At 40.1% G+C, this 20695-nt stretch overlaps 1 protein-coding gene across 3 annotated transcripts in view; it reads right to left on the bottom strand.

Annotated features, from left to right (window-relative positions):
* diaph2 (diaphanous-related formin 2) overlaps positions 1 to 20695 on the bottom strand; it is a 391029-nt gene that overhangs the window by 280827 nt on the left and 89507 nt on the right. For all 3 annotated transcript variants that reach the window (XM_080465403.1, XM_080465404.1, XM_080465405.1), the window contains one exon: positions 7155 to 7294. In XM_080465403.1, coding sequence (XP_080321529.1) covers positions 7155 to 7294 — 140 coding nt within the window. The remainder of the gene's footprint in view (positions 1 to 7154; positions 7295 to 20695) is intronic.

Here is a 20695-nt window from a genome sequence, read left to right as displayed (position 1 = left end):
AGAAAACGCTCCAGAGGAAATGTCTGACTTGTACCATGAAGATTTCACATAATGAAAAGTTAGGAGCCCAGTTCAATTTCACTTAAATATGACTTAGGGATCTGAGACCAAGCAAATCTAATATGGAAGTCACTGTCGGGATTTGACGGAGTCATAGTGTAAAGCTGCGAGCTAAACACAGCCAACTTCAAACGAATGAGCATTCTTGTGCCCAATACCACTAAAATCACTCCTCTGTTACTTTTTTTTATTTCGGAAAGACATATTAACAGAGTAGTCGCTGCTTGAAATCAGAGGAATCTTCACTATTTCAGATTGGAATTATCACCTGAAAAATACATCTGGCAAATGTCCCATAATTCCTTAACTAAATATAAACATACATAATGTAATACTCTTATGATATTGTGATAATAATAAAAATAAATGACTTTTCAATTTTTTCATTTGTGAAAAATTTTTTAAGTCATGTATAATTGTCTTTGTACTTCACAATTGTGTGACACTTTGTGTTGGTCTTTCACATAAAATTCCAATAAAATATATTTATGTTTGTGGTGTGTAATGTGACAAAATGTGGAAAAGTTCAAGGGGTATGAATACTTTTGCAAGCCACTGTATTTCTAATGGATCACATCAATGCTTCCACACAGCAAAGCAGACAACGCAGCTATGAAATGAGCATGAAAGGAAGGCCAGGCTGACACACCCCAGGATTTCTCTCGCACTAAATGAGAAAATAAGTGGGTTGTAATTTTCTGTAAGTTGGCATCTCACTTCATGTCAGTGGATTAAGAAATTAATGAAAAGTGGCTAGTCAATCTGACACTTCTAAATTAAGAAGCGAGTATCCAAATGACAAAATTAAAAAGGGGAGAATGAAGTAGAGGATAAATAATTGGCTGGGGAAATTTTTGACAGAGAGAGAAGTGGAAAACATGGCAGCTGAGGAGACGAGAGCAGAAACAGAGAAGGCAGCCGATGCTCTAGGCAATGCCATCTGTGGGTGGATCTGCAAAGGCTGCATGCCACACACCTGTGTGGGACTGCCTGGGAGATAAGGCCCTCAGCACAATGGCCCTGTAGCCACCTGTGCTGCCAAACAGGTGCACAGCCCAGCCAATTAAACTATTAGACAAACACAGGCCTCTGGGAGCAAATTAGCAGGCTGCCCAAACATCAGAGGAAAAACAAAAAGCAGTGGTAAGCACTCACTGAGAAGTACAACACCACTTTGATGGGGAGACTTTCATTGCAGCATACAGCATTAAGCTTTATGCTAAATTAAACAAGATACTGGGTTCAAAACTAAACGGCTTGATCCAGTGTGTGGGGGACATGTGCATTACAGGATTAATATCCAAAAGTATAACAAAATGTTCTGCTATACATGCAGAAATAGCAAACAAGCACAGAGAGGAAAACTGATCACATCTAACTTTTAAATGATTTACAATTATTCACCATGTGACCACATAGCTAAAATCAAGAAGGCTCGAATCACTGAGTCTAACTGGGAATATGTAAAAGGCCAGAAGCATCAAATGTATCTCAGATCTCAGACCAGGTGTCTCATAAAACTCAGCACAAGTGTACAAGGCAAGGCATGGGCACTTAAAATTACTTTTCCAAGTTTAAATAACAGATATAAAACCAGTCAAGGCCTTGTTTTCGTGCCAGTAACTTTCACACTGTGCTGTACTTTACTCAGGATTGTGGGCCATGGAGGGCAGACTCCTTTAATATATAAATGGTGGAGAAATGAGGGCGTGAACTTTAGCATTCTGCTCAAGATTTATCCAAATTTTCTTTTACGCAGGCGAGACAATCTCACACAGTGTTTGTGTGGCCTTTTCAACTTTGAGAAAAGTGGAATATGGGGAAGTAACCAGCGGGGGGTATAGATCAGTGTTACAGCAGAGATGAGAGTCTGTCTCTGCAATGAGAAAAACTGTGCAGTGTTGAACTGTGAGGCACGGCAGAAAAAAATGATAATACAGGCCAGCACATAATAATATGTATTAAGAATGGGTCTTGTGGTACTTTTATGACTAGTAAAGATGTAGAATTTACAATTTTTTTTAAAACATCTATCGCTCTTCAGTACTGCTTGTTAATGTTTTGAAGGTAATGTTTTTAGACTATTTGAGGAAACTACAGTGAAGCTCCAAGGCCCAACACAGACTAAAACTAGTAGGGATGTCCTGATCACACTTTTTTGTCCCCGATACCGATCCAATTTTTCAGAATTGAGTATCGGCCGATACCGATACTTTCCCGATCCGATACTTACATTGCTATTGCAAATATACTCAATAGGCTATTTTTGGAGCAACTAAGATGTCTGACGCTAAAAGCACTATTGGCAGAAGGTTTGATTAGCTAGAAATCATTGTAAAACTCACTTATTGAATCAAATTTCTTCTCAGAATGACTTAAGAATGTTAAGTTGGGTTGAAAATAACTCCTTAAAAAAGTGCAAATACAATAATAAAAATAAATAAATAAGTCTTATATATAAATGCTCGTAGGCTACAACGTAACTTTGTGTATTAAATTTCAGTTTCACTTAAAGCAGTATGAGAGGTTTGACGTGAATTGTCACAAAACATTTACATTTCAATGTGAATTATAAACACTTCAAAGTGGTAAAACCTGTTTGACAAAAGTAGTTTGAACATAGTTCTCTCAAAAACTTATTCAGAATATCCCAGTCTCCCTTCAAACTAGCGTAACCTTCTGGGTTATTTTTTTCGCCATATAGCTCCCCTATGGGTACTTATTTTAAAGCCATACCGAGTTTGCTGCTTCGCTGCGGCTTTTTCTTTAGTTGTTGTTGTAAACTGAGGGTACATCCACACGACGAAAAAACAACCTTTTTTTCTCACTGGCCTTCTCCCAAAAATTTCCGTCCACATCTCACTATGAACACGGCTCAACACGAGGCTTCAGGGCATGTAATACACATGCCAGGCCTTTAGGGGCGCTGTGACTCACCAAACACAACAAAAACGCAGAAGAAGACAGACCACATAGAAATTTAGAAGTAGACTTCTGCACATAAACCACTATATATAACTCTAGTTTTATAGGTCTATGGCCCCGCTCCGCCTGCTTCTATCTTCTGCAGCTCGACCGGAGCTTGTAGTCCGGGATTGTTGTGGTTATTAGGTGATGTTGCGGACCGCAGTGGGGGGAAGAGGGGGGGGGCGATTACGTCATCTTTTTTTCCACGGATGATCGTCTTTGCCGACTTTGCTGAGCATTCTCCGCCGCATGTTTACTTTTTAGATGTCTTATCAAATTAGTTGTGTAAAACGAAGCTCTGGCCGCTGGACCAGTTTCGTTGTCAACCTTAAAATACCTCCAGACTGCTGACATTTTATCCACTCAATGGCTTTAGGCTGCTAACGTCAGTTAACAGCAGGTCGCAAAAGGGACTCGCTTTACGGCAGCTGATGTGAAAAAGTGCTTGGTTGTTTTTTTTCGATCGGCGGGGTGATCGGCTGGATTTGCCGATTCCCGATCACTCACAAATAACCAATATCGGCCCCGATCCGATATCTACCGATCTGATCGGGACATCCCTAAAAACTAGGAATCTTCTTGCTTTGACTGCCAAGGTGAAGAAAACTTTCTTTATACCTTAAGATAGGTTTGTAGTGCAGAAGCAGGAGAGGACATTTGTATGCATACAGATAGTTAAAAACACATGACAAGTTCTGATGACCAAGTTGCTGAAAACAATGTCCATCTATCCGTGTGTTTGCAGAAGAACTATGACCGTGATGTGCACGCACAGTAGCAGCATTTCAGAAAAGTTGCATTTTCCCTCATTTCCATGGAGTTGCGGCAATACAAAGTTGTGTTTTTCAAGATTTTACACAGAGATGGAGTCGGCGCGTTTTCTAAAAGTCCACCTTGGGAGCCGTTTTTAAAAAAAAATTCTAAAATTTTCAGTGACTCCTTGTTGTGTCAGGTTTTCCATTTTCAACTGAAAACATTGTCATGTACACGTGGCCTGAGGCAGCTGCTCGCAGAGCTCACTGCTCAGGTGTACTTGTCATAGTGGCAATTTTAAGGCCTCATTAAGAGTAAAGTTAAACAGATATTAAAATACCAATGCAAAATGTGTTGGGAGTAACATCCCAGGTGCTTAGAAGCAGAGAACAAAACAAGGAATAAAATCATAATCTAAAAAAATAATAACTAACATTAAGATGTAATAATAAAAACCTGTTTCTGGGACAAAGAATAGGGAAAAACTACAATTTGGTCAAGCTGATTTCAATAAATCTGATTAAAGTTAGATAGTTAACTGCACTAACACAAATTTTAAAGTGCTATTCAGTACACTATTGTGTGATGTGTTTTATTTAACATCATAAACATTGAAATATCTAAAAACAGTTCAGCTGGAAGCTCTGCATATTGTGTCCTGGCACCTCCTTCACAGTTGCTTCCATAGGAGGTATCATGCAAGTAAACTGAACAAAGGTCACATTACCATAGTCAAGTCAAATGCTGACTTCTGGGGTGTTGTGATCCATAACAATTAAGTGCATTCATATTAATTAGTCCTAATCTTACCCATGCTGCATGAAAATAATCTGTCACTTTCCTCAAGAGAGAGATAACAGTGGGAGTAAATACGAGCAGGGGATCGGTGATATTCAGCATGGCCACCAAAAGGTGGCTCCTTGGACACATATAGCATCCGTGGGAGGCAGCTCCTTCATAAAGCACAGGGCTTCATGAGTGCTGGTCAAAGGTTCAGCCATTTAAAGATGCCCACAGGGCAACCTTGGCCTCAGTTATACCCCCTCGGCACCAGTTGGTCTTTCTGAGTGCAAAGGCTGACTTGGCTCCCCACAGCTTGCTGGAGATTTTGGACAGCTCTGCCATCACTCCGAGGATAATCACTCAGCTACTTTGCAATTCATAATGCTGTGGTAAACACACACACACACACACACACACACACACACACACACACATACACACGCACGCACGCACGCACGCACGCACGCACGCACGCACGCACGCACACACACACACACACACACACACACGAACAGCCAACTGAATATCTTCAGGCAGACACATCAAATCAGCAGGTTATTATCAGGTTATTACCCATGGCACTCCTAAAATTGTTTATAAAATTTGTAAATGCAAGAATGAAGTGACAATGCTACTCGTACCACACAGAGTAAATAGAAGCTTCTCTGAGGCTGTGGTGGCAGGTTGTGTCTGAGTACTGAGACTCAAAATAAAATTGTACTCCACTTATCCGGTGACCATTTAATATGCACCAATCATTGGTTCACATTAAGAAACGTCTCTTCAACAGCGGGCCGGTAAATAATTGAGATGATCTGCTGTCACTAAGGGTCCCATTGCACAAGTGAGACCAAATTAAACTTGAAGATTATAATTTAAAGACAGAAGGCAAATCATTTTAGGGAAAATAGAGATGAGGCAAGAAAACAACAACTGTGAGAGCTGATATTGAATGATTCAACAACCAAGCAAAGCTTGGAAGAAAGTCAAATCCCTAAAATATTGTTTGTTTTTCTTGGATTTAAAATAGGTTACCAAAAAATATTACACTTTTTTAGTTTGTAATGTAGGATATTGCTAGCTGAAAGCTAAGGTTCATTTACACAGCTCCATCATTACTTTACTTGTTTTTAGGTTCATACTTCATGTTTTTTTTTATGCTTGTGGAGTTTAAATTGTGTGGTTTGGTGAATTTAGAGCCTTCTGGCCTTAAATGTACTTCAGAAGCAACTTCTAGTTCTACCATATACAATCGTCTGGCAGATATACTGTGTCTGCCATCACTTTTTGCATGAAAATACTTGAAAATATTAAAGGATGAGAATGTAAACAGCACCAACCTGAGGTCCAAATTTAAATATCAGACAAAACTTGAAATGAAAGTCCCATCTTCATTAACACTAGTGTGTGTTTTTTTCCAAAGGACGTCAGGGTGAAATAAAGTCAAAGATGGCAGGATACCATTAACCTTTAACATTTGACAGTAGTGAAATACAGTACATCCGTCACGGATAAAATATGCCAAAATGCCCCAAAGAATCCATTCCAAAATATATACCAGCCTCACGCTGAAGATTAACCACAAGTCTGAACACAGAATTAATATGTTATCCATGTTAGCTGGGAATAATTTCTTTGAAATTACTACCCGTTTTCACACTGAAAACCAAGCCATGAGACTGAACGACGTACTTTTCGAGATCAAATGTCTGTTCTTGGTCTAGGATTTTGTGAAATAAATGTCCAAATATTAAGCATTTTTTGACTGCTGCAATGTATACTCAGGAGCAACTTATAGTCTGGAAAGTACAGTATACATGAGTACAGACATATGGCTGCTGTATGTGTATTTAATGTACTTTAAATAAGCTTTGAGCTTCTGGAACTTCACCGTGTGTCAAAAAGGAATTTGGATTTGTGACACACATGCCACTGAAAATTCAAAACACATATATTATATTGATGGAAAATTTGAAAAATGTTTTTGTTTCCGATTAACTAAAGAAAGCAAAGGTATTCAAACGGCGTCGGGTACCACCCATGATCCATTTATAATTGTTGTCCACACACACACACACACACACACACACACACACACACACACACACACACACACACACACACACACACACACACACACACACACACACACACACACACACACAAATAACTAGGTACATTTGACTCAATGCTGCCAGCTTCAATACATTAGACATACAGTGATACATTCTCCTTATCTTCCCTTGAAAAAAAAAAAAAAAAGTTTGGACACACTCTTCCTCTATTGTGTACTACGAATATGTTCAAATAGAAAGTTTTTACACACAAATGATGAGAGGAAAACTTTTGTGGTTTCCCTAACAAACACAGCAGATAAATGTAATGGTTTTGGGATTATTATGGATGTTAGATAGTCAAATTTGACACCGGCAGACACTGGTGGACATTGCAGTTGTGAGTGCCCTATCACACAAAAAAAAAAAAAAGCATAAAAAGAAGTTTGCCAGTCATAATGGGGACTTTGTACAGTGATGCCATTGCCAATTACAAGTGGCAGTTTGCAGTGAGCAGAAAAAGCAGGAGTCACTAACCTGACAGGATTACTCGTGAGAGATACTCTGAGGGATTCCAGGCAATTGAGCAGCTTTTCCTCTGTGATTCCCGAACGCAGTTCATGGACATATTCTTGTGATGAAAGTGTACACTCATGCTTGCTGTTCCTCAGTCCACCCTGCGAACGACAAATCAACACAACAGTTAGTACATACTGTAACCCCAGCACAAAAACAAAAGTGGAATAGCACAAAGAAAGCATTCTCGTAAGTAAGAAATCCATCGGAAAACAAAAAGAAACAGTTTGAGCAAATAAATTAAAAAGGTTACCAATGTTCCAGAGATCTTCATAAAAAGTAGTGTGTGTGTGGTCGCTCATTTTCACGGTGCATTTGTAATATTACAATAATAGGAATGATAAAAGCTAAACACAGTTTTTTCGGCTGGTTCTCTTCAATTGGCCAGGGTCCTGATGGTGGACTGTATTCACAGACAGCTTAGCAAAGACTCTACAAGCGATCTGCAACAGCTCCCGCTTGAAGTAAATGGATTGTTGTGTATTATCTCCACTGGGACGTGTAGCTACACTGATGCTTACACAGTCAGACTACCGATTGGCAGCAAAATACAACAGTCACCCCCCATTCACACTCCCACTGAAGCACATTGAATACTGTACAAGACAATGAGGTAGAGCCTGATCCTGACGTTTAGGGCTGAGGTCACTGCTGGCAGTCAAAATAATTAACAAAATAAATTAATAGGAAAAATAATATGAATTGGACTCAAAACAAATTGATTGATGTCACAATATTGTTTCTTAGGAACGTGCTCCAGGAACAAACAGGGTGCCAACTTTTCTAGAACATCGGTAAAGAGGCTCACATTTTAGGGTGTTGGGTGTGGAGTTAAAATATGATGCCAGAGTAAATTAAGAAATCCAGTTTCACACATGCTGGAACCAGACTGCTAGTCAAAGTCATCATTGCTGCGTTCCTCCCTGGACTGCTGGTTCCCCGCAAAGTGAGCTGTGCTAATAGGCAGTTTGAGAAGTAATAAGCTAGCTCATTTATCTGGAGAAAAGAGAGGCCTGCTGCTCTCCTGCAATGCACAGTGAACATGAAAGGAGCATTTTTATTTATTTATTTATTTTTTTGGGGGGGGGGGGGGGGGGGGGGGGGGCAACAGAAGTCGAATAGCTGCAAGCTAGAATGTGAGTTTGTTGAAAGCTGAGTTTAGTTTACGGCTTCACCAGTTCAACTAAGATAAAATATAAACTGAAAATGCTGGATGGAGTTCTGCCATTTATATTAATGCTACTACAGAAAGAAAATGATATTTCTTCCTTCACAGAAAACATATAAACATTACTTTTCCTCTAATTCTGTGATCATTCAAAGTCGTTCTGGTGTATTCAGAAAAAAAATAAAACATTCACAAAACATAAACATGGGAGTGAACTTTCATATAATTGTCCAGTTTGCCAATTCATAGTTCAATTTTGTCATCATCCTCATCATCATAATACCCCTGTCTGTCTGGTCTCCATCCATATTCATCTATATGAAGACTTACACTATTCATCTTATTCTCAGGCACTGCCGGGTGTATGTGTAGGAGTGACTGACTTTGCTTTTATCTGCGTGAAAGCAGTTATTAGGCCAAGGGGGAGATAGAAATCCTTCTCATTACTATCTAGACTTTACAACTATTACCAGTCTCAAGAGTCTTCATCCCACATTTTTGCCAAACACAATTTTAACATTCTCCTTTGTAGGACTGACAGCTGCAGAAGAGCTATAATAATAGATGTAGGAAATTAACAGGAAATTGATGAAAAACAAATACACAGACAGGATGTGAAATGTCAGGTTGATGGAGAGACAGACACTCCAAACACTTAGCGAAGCCCTGAGGTGAAATGTGGGTGTTTGCAAGAGATACATTTCAAGGTTTAGCATAGAGAGTGATGTAAAAGCCATCTTTAGAATATGTATCACTATACGAAAAACTCAATTTTGTGCTTGTTTAAGTGCTTTAAAAAAGTGTAGTGTTTTAATTCCTGAGTGGTGCGTCCTATTCTTCTGTAAATACGCTCTTAAAAATCAGTTCAAGAGTAAAAGTTCATGTCATTCAGGTTTTTGTCAATTCTGCAAATAAAGTTTGTTTAAATAGTCAATGAGGGACAACTGTGTGTACGTGCGTACGTGCGTACGTGCGTACGTGCGTTACTTGCGTGCGTGCGTGGTACTAGACAATTCCCTCAGGCACAGGTGAAATTGTGAGGGCACAGTGTTTCTTCATTATATATAAAGAGTTCATGCACTTAGCATTTTCAATCACAGCTTGATACTCATGCTGTCCTCCCAAACAAGCCATGACATCCCTCAAAGAGCTACTCATTAAGACATTTAAACAGATTGTAGGCTTATGAGTTCATTCTCACTGTATGCACATGGTAATCAGTTATTCAAGACTATAAAATTACTGGTGCAGCAGATTCTCCCTCCAAAAAAGAAAATATCATTGTAGAAAAAAAGTCTTTAGACCATTGACCATTGAGTGTGCAAAAAATGACAATGCTCAATGACAAAGGGAAAGTTGAGCGCCTGGTTTGAATGTTTACAGAGTAGAATTAAAACCCCTGTTGGGATCATTTCCAGCACCCTGTGATCACATGTTGGATACAGCAGCAATGAAGATGTATGGATTCATTTCATCCCGATGATTATTTACTGGTCACCCAAATCCTTCCTTCCACAGACCTTTGATCAGACAATTGCAAAAATCTATGTCAATTTATCAACACTTTCCAAAAATTGGAAAGTGCTCTATTTTTCTACTGCAGGCTTGAAGTGGTTGAACACATTTCCCTATGCAAAGACAAAAATAACCTCAAGAGGCTGCAAAACAGATGCTTAAAATTCATAGAATGTCTGATGAAATAATAACATGAGTCATTTTAAGGCAGTTGTAAAAAGAATTTAGATTTTTTTTTCCCTGGGTGGCTAGATTTGTCAGTTCTTGTTGATTTCTCACCAAAAATCAACTACAGAAGGTTTAAAGAAAATTAGCCACAGAGTGTTTTTTTGACAGCAGTAATAACAAAACTTGCTAGGAGACATGTAAGAGACAGATTAACATAAGTCAAAATCAGGAGGGTCTATGCTGTACAGACAGAAATACATCAGTCATGTTTGCATATAGTACATATCTTGGTAAATCCAAATGCTGGCTATAGTTCTAGGTGTGATATCTACACAGATTTATCGGAGGTGCCTGGGTCTATACTTTATCCTAAACTGTAGCTAAACAGTGACTGTGCAATTCTATTACTGCACGACTGTCCTTCACTCACAGAGAGCATAAAAGTGTCCGATAATTGAAAACAAACTGAGAGAAAGCCTTTGGCCGCACTGTTTATCATCCAACAGAGCCAATATTCCCTGGACAGGCACCTACCAATGATTAGAAAACTTATGTACTCAAAAGTTTTGCAAGAACTGGAGTCAAAAAGATCAAATTGGTCCAAAGTTTACTCAAATTATACCGAGAAAGTTCAACCGAACCATCAGCATAAACATAACAACCTTTGGTGAATGTCTCAAACACAGCAAGAGGATAATATCTATATACTGTGGTCTGAAATAACAGTAAAATAATAAAGCTATAAAACTGCTGCTTACAGTTACAGTGATTCCATTTCTGGATATGGCCGACAGCTCGACTGCATTTTCAGAGCAGTGCTCAGGAATGGACAGTGAGAGGCAAATACATCACCTAGTTCTTATTTATCTTCTTACTTCTCAGTAGTTCCCAGCAGGCATGCCACTATGTCCAGAAAAGCTAGAGCTCTGGTTTCACCACATGCTCTGACCTCTGGAAACCAAAGACACTGACCATAAACTGCTTTTTCATGACCCTAGCCTGAATCAATAGGCTCCTTTGGGATAATATCAGCATCACACCACCATACTGGCAGCAGGGGCACGGGGAGCGGGAGGGGAGGATTACACGCTGGCCACTGGGTAATCGAGTTTTCCCCCCATCAGGCTCACAAAAATGGTCAACTGAAGAAAATGTTCAAAAAGAGACCCTGGAGAATGGGAGCGAGGGAAGGTGGTTGAGAAGGAGAGGAGGGCGTTAGGCGTGTGGTTTGTGGGGCAATAGGAAGACATGAAAATGGAAATAAGCATAGAGAGTAAAAGGGTGACAGAAGAAGTGGGGAAACAAATACAAAAAAAAAAGAGTCTGGGGGAGAAAGGGCAGGACAGAGATAGAATATCGGGAGACGCAGCAACCTCAACAGTAGAGGACAGACACAGCCTTTTGACCACAACCTCGAGCCTCATCTCCTGCCGCTTATTGAATCCCCTATTTGTCGATAACAGTATTTCCTGCCAAAGAAAATAGTGCTGGGAGCAATTACTTCAGTGAGCCTGTCAATTTCATTTTGGGGGGTTAGGGGAGCGTTGAGGCTCATTCCCTTCTCCTCTATCACCTCGGTCTCCCTTTCTGTATGCCACAGGGAGTGACGGAGTGCTGTGCCTTCTATCCAGGGCAGGGCAGGCAGACAATGCCAAGGCGGGTGAACCTCCACATGTCATCTTCACCTGTAACGAGCCTATAACAAGCTGGCAGCTTCCTCACTAGCCAGTGCTCAGCACCCTCAGCCAGACTGATAGATACATTATTCAACTTCTTTGTCAGCTTACTGGAAAACCACATAAGCAGTAACATGTCTGGCCTGGAAGCTAGCACTCAGAGAAAGCTTGCAGGCCAGACATGCTCTCCCATTCAGCCAGACTTCACTCCCCTCCCCTCTATCTTTCTCAGACACATGCACATGTACACAATCCGAGAGGATTTTTCACCCCATCTCAGTCACCGTGTGAGTGATATTACAATGGTTTCCAAAAAAATATCACAGATATGAAAGTCATCCAAGACTCTGACTAATGTACGTCCCCCGACAGCAATATCATGACTCCAGTGCATTTCGTTTGAATTACATGCCTTCATACAAGGACACTGAGGTTACTATTAAACTACAAACTTCACTCAGAAAAACAAAACATGACAATGGAAACTGTGGGAGATAAGAGGGAAATAAGTCACAGTCATTGTTGTGACTTGATTGCTTGATGTTCACATACTGCTTGGATGGATGGATGGATGGATGGATGGATGGATGGATGGATGGATGGATGGATGGAGTAAATCATAGGTGGAATGCTCTTCTTGGAATATAATGAATAAAACAATAATAGGGCACAGCACACCCATTCTAAACCCTGAAACACTCACACAATAAGTTGTGGATTACAGAAAAATCTAATTACTGATTCTTTGTGTGTAATTAATGAAACTTACTGGAGCACCCCACTGTTTTATGTAAAAATAATAAAGATAGAATCTGAGCAATTAGAGCATATCGAGCTTGGTGATAGCCATGTTGTAACTTAATTTCCTGTTCATTAGGGCTTGATAGATTAGTTATGAAAAAATATGCCACAAAAATGTATACTAGTCTAAAGGTAGGTGGAACACAGCATCCCCGCCTTTCCTCTATGAGACAAAAAGTGACCTATGAGCGAAGGTGTTGACACAACTCCAAGGAAATAATTTGTGCTATAAAATGATGCACATGAACAAAAAAAAAAAAAAAAACTCGAGGGGATGTTCTACTATATAAATGAGCAATCCTACATTTACCACAATCTAAAGTTTGGCATGTGGGTCTGACAGGAGTCTTGGGAAAGGTCAACGGGAACACGGATCAGTTGAGATGCTGGTTGGATGGACAATGAGTTTTCCCTAGCCCTACTTAAAGGACAGAGTTCTGCTGCAGCCAGATAAGACATTTCATCTCGCCACCAGGGCACAGGGCTCCCAGCTCAACGGGGGATTTCCCACCAGACCATGTGGCCAAGTATTTCATCTCTTTCTCTCATCATCAATATACAACTCAGTCCCTTCACTTCCCCCTGCATTCATTCTTTTTCCTTTCAGTCTTTCACTCCTTCCATGGCATGGTGTGTTTGAATGTTGGGTGACAGACACAAGGAAATTTGTGTTTCTCTTCATACACAAGGGGTCTTTTCTCCATTTTCCATCTATTTTCTTCTTCTATCTTGTGTCCATTTTGGACAGAAAACAAAACCTACAAACAGCTTTGGTCTCCTGTGACTGGGCAAGTAGGAGTTGCTGATAACACAAACACAATTAGGCCCACAACATTGTCTCAGTAATCAGGTTGGTGGCCTTATGTCTTGTGCCCAGATAAAGCAAGCTCACTGTAACTGTGCGGCACAGACCAAAAGAAACAATGACATATTAGACTGGATGAAAATAACATTGCAGAGTTCATGTAATAGGAAACACTGGGCAGTCGCGAAGATATCATGTTGATTCTCACATTTGGGAGGAAGTGCCCCCGATGACAGGAGCAACCACAAAAATGCAGGGTATTAAACCATTCTTCTCTTTTTTTAAACTCAAATATAGCCATAATAGATTTTAATAGTAATTCAATTACAGAAAAGTATCCAGCGCTTCTGTATTTGTATGTGACGGGAGTAACATCCATGAAAGCATTCAAAGGTCAAATAAAAACAAATGTATACAGAGCAACTCAACCATAGGGCTGAATACATATGAGATGTATTTATTCAGAGCCCAAATTTATACAGAGATGGTATTTAAGACAAAACACCATGTACTTTTAAATGAGTTTTAAACTTTTTGAGACAAAGCAGAGAGGAACCAACATTTGTTATTACCTCGCAATAATGAATGAGAGGTTTCCAGAAAGAAATACCACCTGACATGACGTTAACATTAACACATTTAAAGGCAATTACTGCAAAGAAGTAAAAATGTTTTCCGTCAACTCCACCGGCAATAACTACATTTCGACAGATGAATGACAGAGTTTATTTTTGCCAAAGGCAGCACTACAAAACTGTCAGTATGTTCTTATTAATAGTAACTTTTCTACAATGCAAAAGGCAATCTATAAATGACAGAAACACTCAATGAACATTACAACACTTTGACAGACCTGCTTTGTGTTTTAGAGCTCAAGTGTGGCATGTGTTACTAATTATGAATTTTTTTTGTTTTACTTAATTCGATAGTTGCAACTTTTCACCACTCCCAAAGTCATAGTTAAAATCAGTTCAAGGTGAAGCTGTTTGTGATAATTCCACTTCAATCCCCGTGCCAGGTGGAAAAAAAAATAAATAAAAAATAAGGGAAAAAAAAAACTGCGATTGTGTTCCACTTTTTTAAGTTTCTCACCTCCTCGTTTTTTTTCTTTCTTTCACATTTTGACAATCAGCTTGACCTTCACTAGCCAGTTCAAGCTTCAGAGAAAACACGCTGTCCGCCCTACTGGCTCTGCCCCAGATGTGAACAAGGTGAGGGCAGAGCAAGAGGCTCCGTCAGCAAACTCCTTTGGCTTTTATCCCACTGAAAGTAGCCCGGCAATATGCCATCATCAGTGTTTCAAACAGCAGGTAGAGACGCCCACAATGACATAATATTTAGTGAAGGAGAACTGAGTTGATCATCATCACGACCCCAGGAAGTAAAGCAGACGCCATCAGTGAAGCAAGGTCAAAATCAAAGCCAAAGTCTTTTACTAGCGAAGTGAAACTGAAACCTCTCTATCTAAAACCTAAGCAAATAGTGCCTCGCAACTCAATGTAGTCTTTGAAATCATTCTACCTGAAAAATATCTTTGAAATGTACTTCCCATAAATCGTATCACTTCTGCACAGAGAACAAACCAACACACAAACACAAGACAGTTAACACCCATTTCCACAACTTTCCAAACGACGGTTGCCTAAATTGATCATCAGCATAAATATGTTGTTAAAGATGTCAGTAACAGCACAAATGTCTGTTTCCCTTCCCCTGTTGAAGTGCCCTGACTAACACTGAAAGCACTTTGGGGTCTGATGAATCACTGAAGAAAGCAATATATAAGTAAAGACCAATTGCGAAGTTGAAATGGGGCAAATGAGGGCAGATGTGGTAAGGTAGTAGGTGTTGGCCTTGGGGGATTAGTGGCCAGCTACTTAAAATTCTAGTTTGATGATCGAAGACAAATCTGCTCAAGGTTATGGTAATGAGTATGATTTTGGAAATCCTACACAATCTGCAGCTTCAGGTCCTGGAACCCAACCGCCTTTAACAGCTTGGGTCACACTTTTGGCTTTGGCCTATTGATTCTCTGCAGCAAATCTCACATCCTAATGCAAGGCACAATGCCTGGTACATGAATACACAACCACATCTACAGCTTTTGTCAAATAAGTCCAAATTTCATTAAAGTAGCTTCGGTACCCTTATTTTTAGTAGAACCCTACATTACTGCGAGTATATTTGACGAACCGCAAACGCTACGGTCAATTAATTCCCAGCAGGAAGGAATGCTGTACCGCCTGAATCACAAATGTTTGTACGTGTGTGTGCACCGAGTACGAATGTGCATATTAATATATGCTCGCAGAACTGAGTGTGCATGCTTGTAGGCCAATGTTCCTACATGAGTGTATTTTGGGATATGTTTGTCTGTAGTGCAGAATATTTCCTTAAGCTGCTCTCCCTGTGCTTTGCAGGACTCATATCTGCACTGAATTTCAATGACACTTCCTTAAAGATAGGAGCAGATGTCAGCCAGCTCACTGAAAGTCAGGTAGAAAAGAGTGAGAAAAGTAGAGTGAGTAAAACTAACTACACAAGCTGCAGAGAGGTCTAAAAGTATGTGTCTTTTTGAAGATTTCTGAAAAAAGGGATTGTATGATTTAAAGGACTTATTGGAGTAGAAACAAGCATATTGAAGCAAAAAAATCTAAATCAAGTATTAAAATACAATCAATATATTGAAAGGCAGCTTACATCATGTGATTAATATGTCTTACTTCACCATCAGACGTGATTCCATGACATTAACTGTGGTTGAATTAAAATGTCTGAATTGAAAGTTACACATCTTCCTTACTTGCCAGCTAAGATTAGTCTTGCAGCTTTAGTACTTTTCAGCTTACTATTGTTAATATATGTACAACATAGCATCAACATTAAGGGCCTTTCCACATTTTTATTAATCCTGAAAATTATTTTAAGAACAAAAAATACAAAATTATTCAAGCCACAGTTTCAGCAGTCATCAAAACCAACTATACTTGCTGAAGTTTAACTGTTGTGAAAGTCAAATATAGAAAAAGAAAACCTAATATTTAGGTTTTACGGTTTGCAGACCACATAAACTCAGTCTGAGAATCAATTTCTGTGTGAAATAACAGTTGCAGCTGTGTACACTAGTGTATGTATTCAATACAATGGCACAGCATTACTCATGTTAATCGTAAAAGGTTGACAATGAAAATGAGTGTTTCCTCAGAATTTAATATGCAATGGCCCGATTTTCCACCTCCCACATTCTGGTCACAATGTAAGCCAGATCACACACAAACATGTTCTTGGTGATCAGTTTACATCCAGTTCAAAAAGCTTCTCTTTTAGAGTTTCATGTTGGACTGACATGCATTTTCATTGGCCAAAACAGGTTATCTCAGTGCAGATTGTCTGTTATTACCAGATATGAAAGCAGGAATAGGGCATGAGAGACAGCTGATGGACAGGTTTCTATGAAATGAAATTCCAACAATAAGATCATTACAGAGACTTATGGATTTTTTTTCTCCATTAACTCAACCTAAAAATAAGCTCTTGCACTGACTCACCCGCACCGCTTTCAAGATAATGGAGCACACTCCAACCACTCACCAATCAATTCAAGGTTAGCAGGTGGCTCAATATTGTCCATAAAGTCCCCCAAAAGCAGAAAGACAAAGTATTTTCAATGTAGAAATTCAAAAAGAAGTCACATTTCCACAGTCATATGAAAGAGGCAAAAAAAAGAAACTTAAAAGACATGCTTCTTAGCAACTGTTTCCCTCTCATGTACCCCTAGTGCCATCAAGAAGAAGGTAAACATTTGAGCTGTTTAGCAGGTAAAGTCACACAGGATCTAATTTGGGTTTCACAGTGGTCTCTGCCACATTGATTGCAATGTGAAGGCCTAATGAACTCTGTGCACATGTTTTGAGCTGTGGGATCTAGGGTATGAAGCCAGGAGTTGAATAAACTCACTAAAAGTTTTGAGGACTACAAAAAGGGCTGGAAACACTGAAACAATGAATAAATAAACAAGAGTACTAACACTGGTGTGTAATATGTCTCCTGTTTCAGGCTCCGTTGTCCTTCTTAGCCGACCTTCTGCAAAAGGGAATAACCTTGATAAATCATATATAGGGGAAACCCACTACTGGGGCCAGAAGGTTAGTCTCCCATTCATTTTTTTCTATATTTCATTCCCCACTGATTCAGCTAAAACATGATCCTAGTTAAATATAAGTAAACAATACTTCAATTAGCTTTTGTTGATTTAAAAGGTTGCTGGAGATTACATGTGGAGACCCAAGGTCAGGCAACTGATCTTAAGAGAAACTCTCCAACTACTTAGGTGTACGGTGCTTCGTCATTTCCAGGATGCACAACTGAGACCGAAAGATAACATGAGTGCTAAAAGGATTGAAAGTAATAAGAACAAGAGATATCACATCAAGTACCAATTGTACCTTGCACGATTTGGATCTGGCCTATAAAAAGGTTCACAAAGCATAAAACTGAAATGTAGTGAGAACGATCATCAGGAAACAGAATTCTGTTTATGTTTCTGCTTGAGAGAACTTGTGAAAAGAGCAACGTTTGAAAATCATCATATGGGTCCACTTGATATCTGTCGTTCATGATTTAGATGAAGGTGTAGCAAACATACTGTATGCGCATGCGTGTTGCTCCACGTTTCAGAAAAGTTGCATTTTACATGGTTAAGCCAAGGACGGGGGGACGTTTGGACAATGTCATACTCCAAAAGCAGTTTTTATAAAGTGCCATTTTCAGACACTCGCAACACTAACAGCCAAAAAGCAAAAGTTTTACTATTTCGACTTGAACATGTTGTTGCCTAAACAGGGCCTTAGGTATTGGGTAAGGTACAGCATCACTTCTCATCGACTCAGACTTGCTGGGCTGCTGAGGTCAGCCAGGATACCTCACTGGAACACTGCACTAAAACTAACATACCAAAACAGAACAGACTGCGCAAACCTTGCAAATGGGTGTCACAGCAACGGAAAGAGCAACACGACAGCTGGTTTTATTTCCCTCTCTGTGACAGAATGCTGCTCTGGCAGCACCTATCTCACCACAGTAGCCAGTCACTTTCTGCCATCAACATCTTTGCAGAAATTTCAGCCTCCAGCAATCGAGACAATGAATCCAATCATGTGCTTGTGTCTGAACTGTTCTCACAGATGTTTATGTCTCTTTGTAGCCCTCGTCTGACTCCACTCCTCTGCAAGGTCAGCTCATTCTGTTTGTGTAAAGATATAAACATCTACATGGATATTTATAGAAAGTGGGCCCGTTTCATAGATCACACTCACATTGAGGATGTAGGTACCTGCTCAAAAGTGTCTGAATGAGGGACTTTAAATCAGTTTTCCGATTCTGAACACAGTTTTATGTTCCCTCTCTTTTACTCTGGCTCTTGGCCTTTTGCTGGACCGTCTGTGCCACTCTTGGAGGTTAATCAAGCTGTGTTGGCCTGACCCAGGCCTTATGCTTTTAGTAATGATGTGTGCCAGATTTGTAACCCCAATCCTTGTTTGACCCCAGTTCATGCCGTTGTCTTTAATTAATACCACTGAGGAGGAACTCTATCTTCACCTATGCAGCTAGTGTGAAAAACAAAGGTCACACAATGAAATCCTAGTTCTATGAGCACGGGCAGGCTCCTTTAACTTTCTTTCTTGACTTATTGACTTTGCCAATGAGGAATTAGAGGGCAGCAGCCGTTTATGCAGCTTGTGCCAAGGTAAGGTAGGTGGCTCTATCCTGATCCACTTACATGTGCCCCTTTGCCTACAAAACAAATGGTACAAATTGTAACATCCCTTACTTAACCTCTACTCCTGAAAGACTCTGCTCTCTTATCAGTACAACACACAAAAACCACAACCCATCATTTTCTGGTCAACCTCTCCAACCCCAGAACAAACTGCCAAGAATGTGCAATAAATAACAAAAAGGGGGAAAAAAACAGGCAGGATGACTGAGGAAAAAACTGGGCTCAGGTAAAATGAATTGGCAGGGACATTAATGATGTCCAATCCCTACACAGAGTCTGTGGGCAGATTCTGATGGAGGGGACAAGCATGATTTATGACAATGGCAATCTGGAGAGAATGGTTATAGGCCTTGCCAGAAGCCGAATTGGTGGTATGCAGGTCTGTTTGTATCTGTACTCACGTTTGTGTTTGCAGTACTGACCCTCAACTTCCGACAGGATTTTAAATGGTAACAGACTGTACCCTGACCAGATAAACACACACGCACGCACACGCACACACACACACACACACACACACACACACACACACACACACACACACACACACACACACACACACACACACACACACACACACACACACACACACACACACACACACACACACACACACACACACACACACGCACACACACAGCAACAAAAGTGTCTGTATCCCCTGTACCTTAAAAGATTGGGCTGGGTACATTGGATCTGGTTATTATTCCCAAGGCAGTCAGCTTTGGTCTGCTTCTTATGTCTGCATTGGGGTTGTCTCATCTCTAATAACCACAGCAACATTTCCTCTTCCCTGTTAGCTAGATAAATAGGATTTCAAATTGTCTGGTGCTACCCCATCAGAAGAAAGAACATGATCTATGAAATATCTTCCCATGAAAAACCCATACTGAGAGATTATCTTCTCATCACACAGACAGCACAGCTAACAGATAAGGGTGGGAGAGGTGATCTGCACGGAAAGCAGAACACATTGTGTATGTGTTAGGGGGGTTGATGCATGTGTATGCAAGTGTGTGGCATTGTCTTTTAGTTTGTTTTTCTTTTGAAAATAGGAAAATATCAAAATAGATTTAACGAGAAAACCAGAGCCACGCGGAACACAACTGATTCCAGCTGATTCCACAAACCTAAACGGGCTCCTCTAGTAATCAAGCATTATTGGATGCATTTACACAGGAGTCTCAGGAAACAACATTGATATCTACACTATTACTTTGTCTCCATCGAGAGGCTGCAGCCTATTCAATATCGGTAGAAATACCTATTCATCAAAGCATCTGTGTCCAGGTCCTTCCTAATAACAGATGGAGAGATCTTTAACAGCCCATAAATGAAAGCTCCAAACTCGGAGAAAACACTTGCATCAGCACAGCTACAGCTAAACGAACGCTCTCCTAGGTTGAGCTTGACTACTCCAACAAAGCAAGATTAATTTGCCTGTTGAATTGAGGCCGATGCCCCAGCCATGGCAAGCTGCCCAGCTGACAGTAAGGTGCAGTGGTGCCTCCTATGCACTAGGCACATTGGTAAAATGTCAACAGCGCAGCATTACATGGAGGGGAGAGAGAGAGAGAGAGAGAGAGAGAG

Source organism: Lipophrys pholis (assembly GCF_963383615.2).
Source record: "Lipophrys pholis genome assembly, chromosome: 6".
NCBI classification, from domain to species: Eukaryota; Metazoa; Chordata; class Actinopteri; order Blenniiformes; family Blenniidae; genus Lipophrys; species Lipophrys pholis.
Note: the sequence above shows the minus strand (reverse complement) of the source record. Positions and strands in the feature narration are given on the sequence as shown.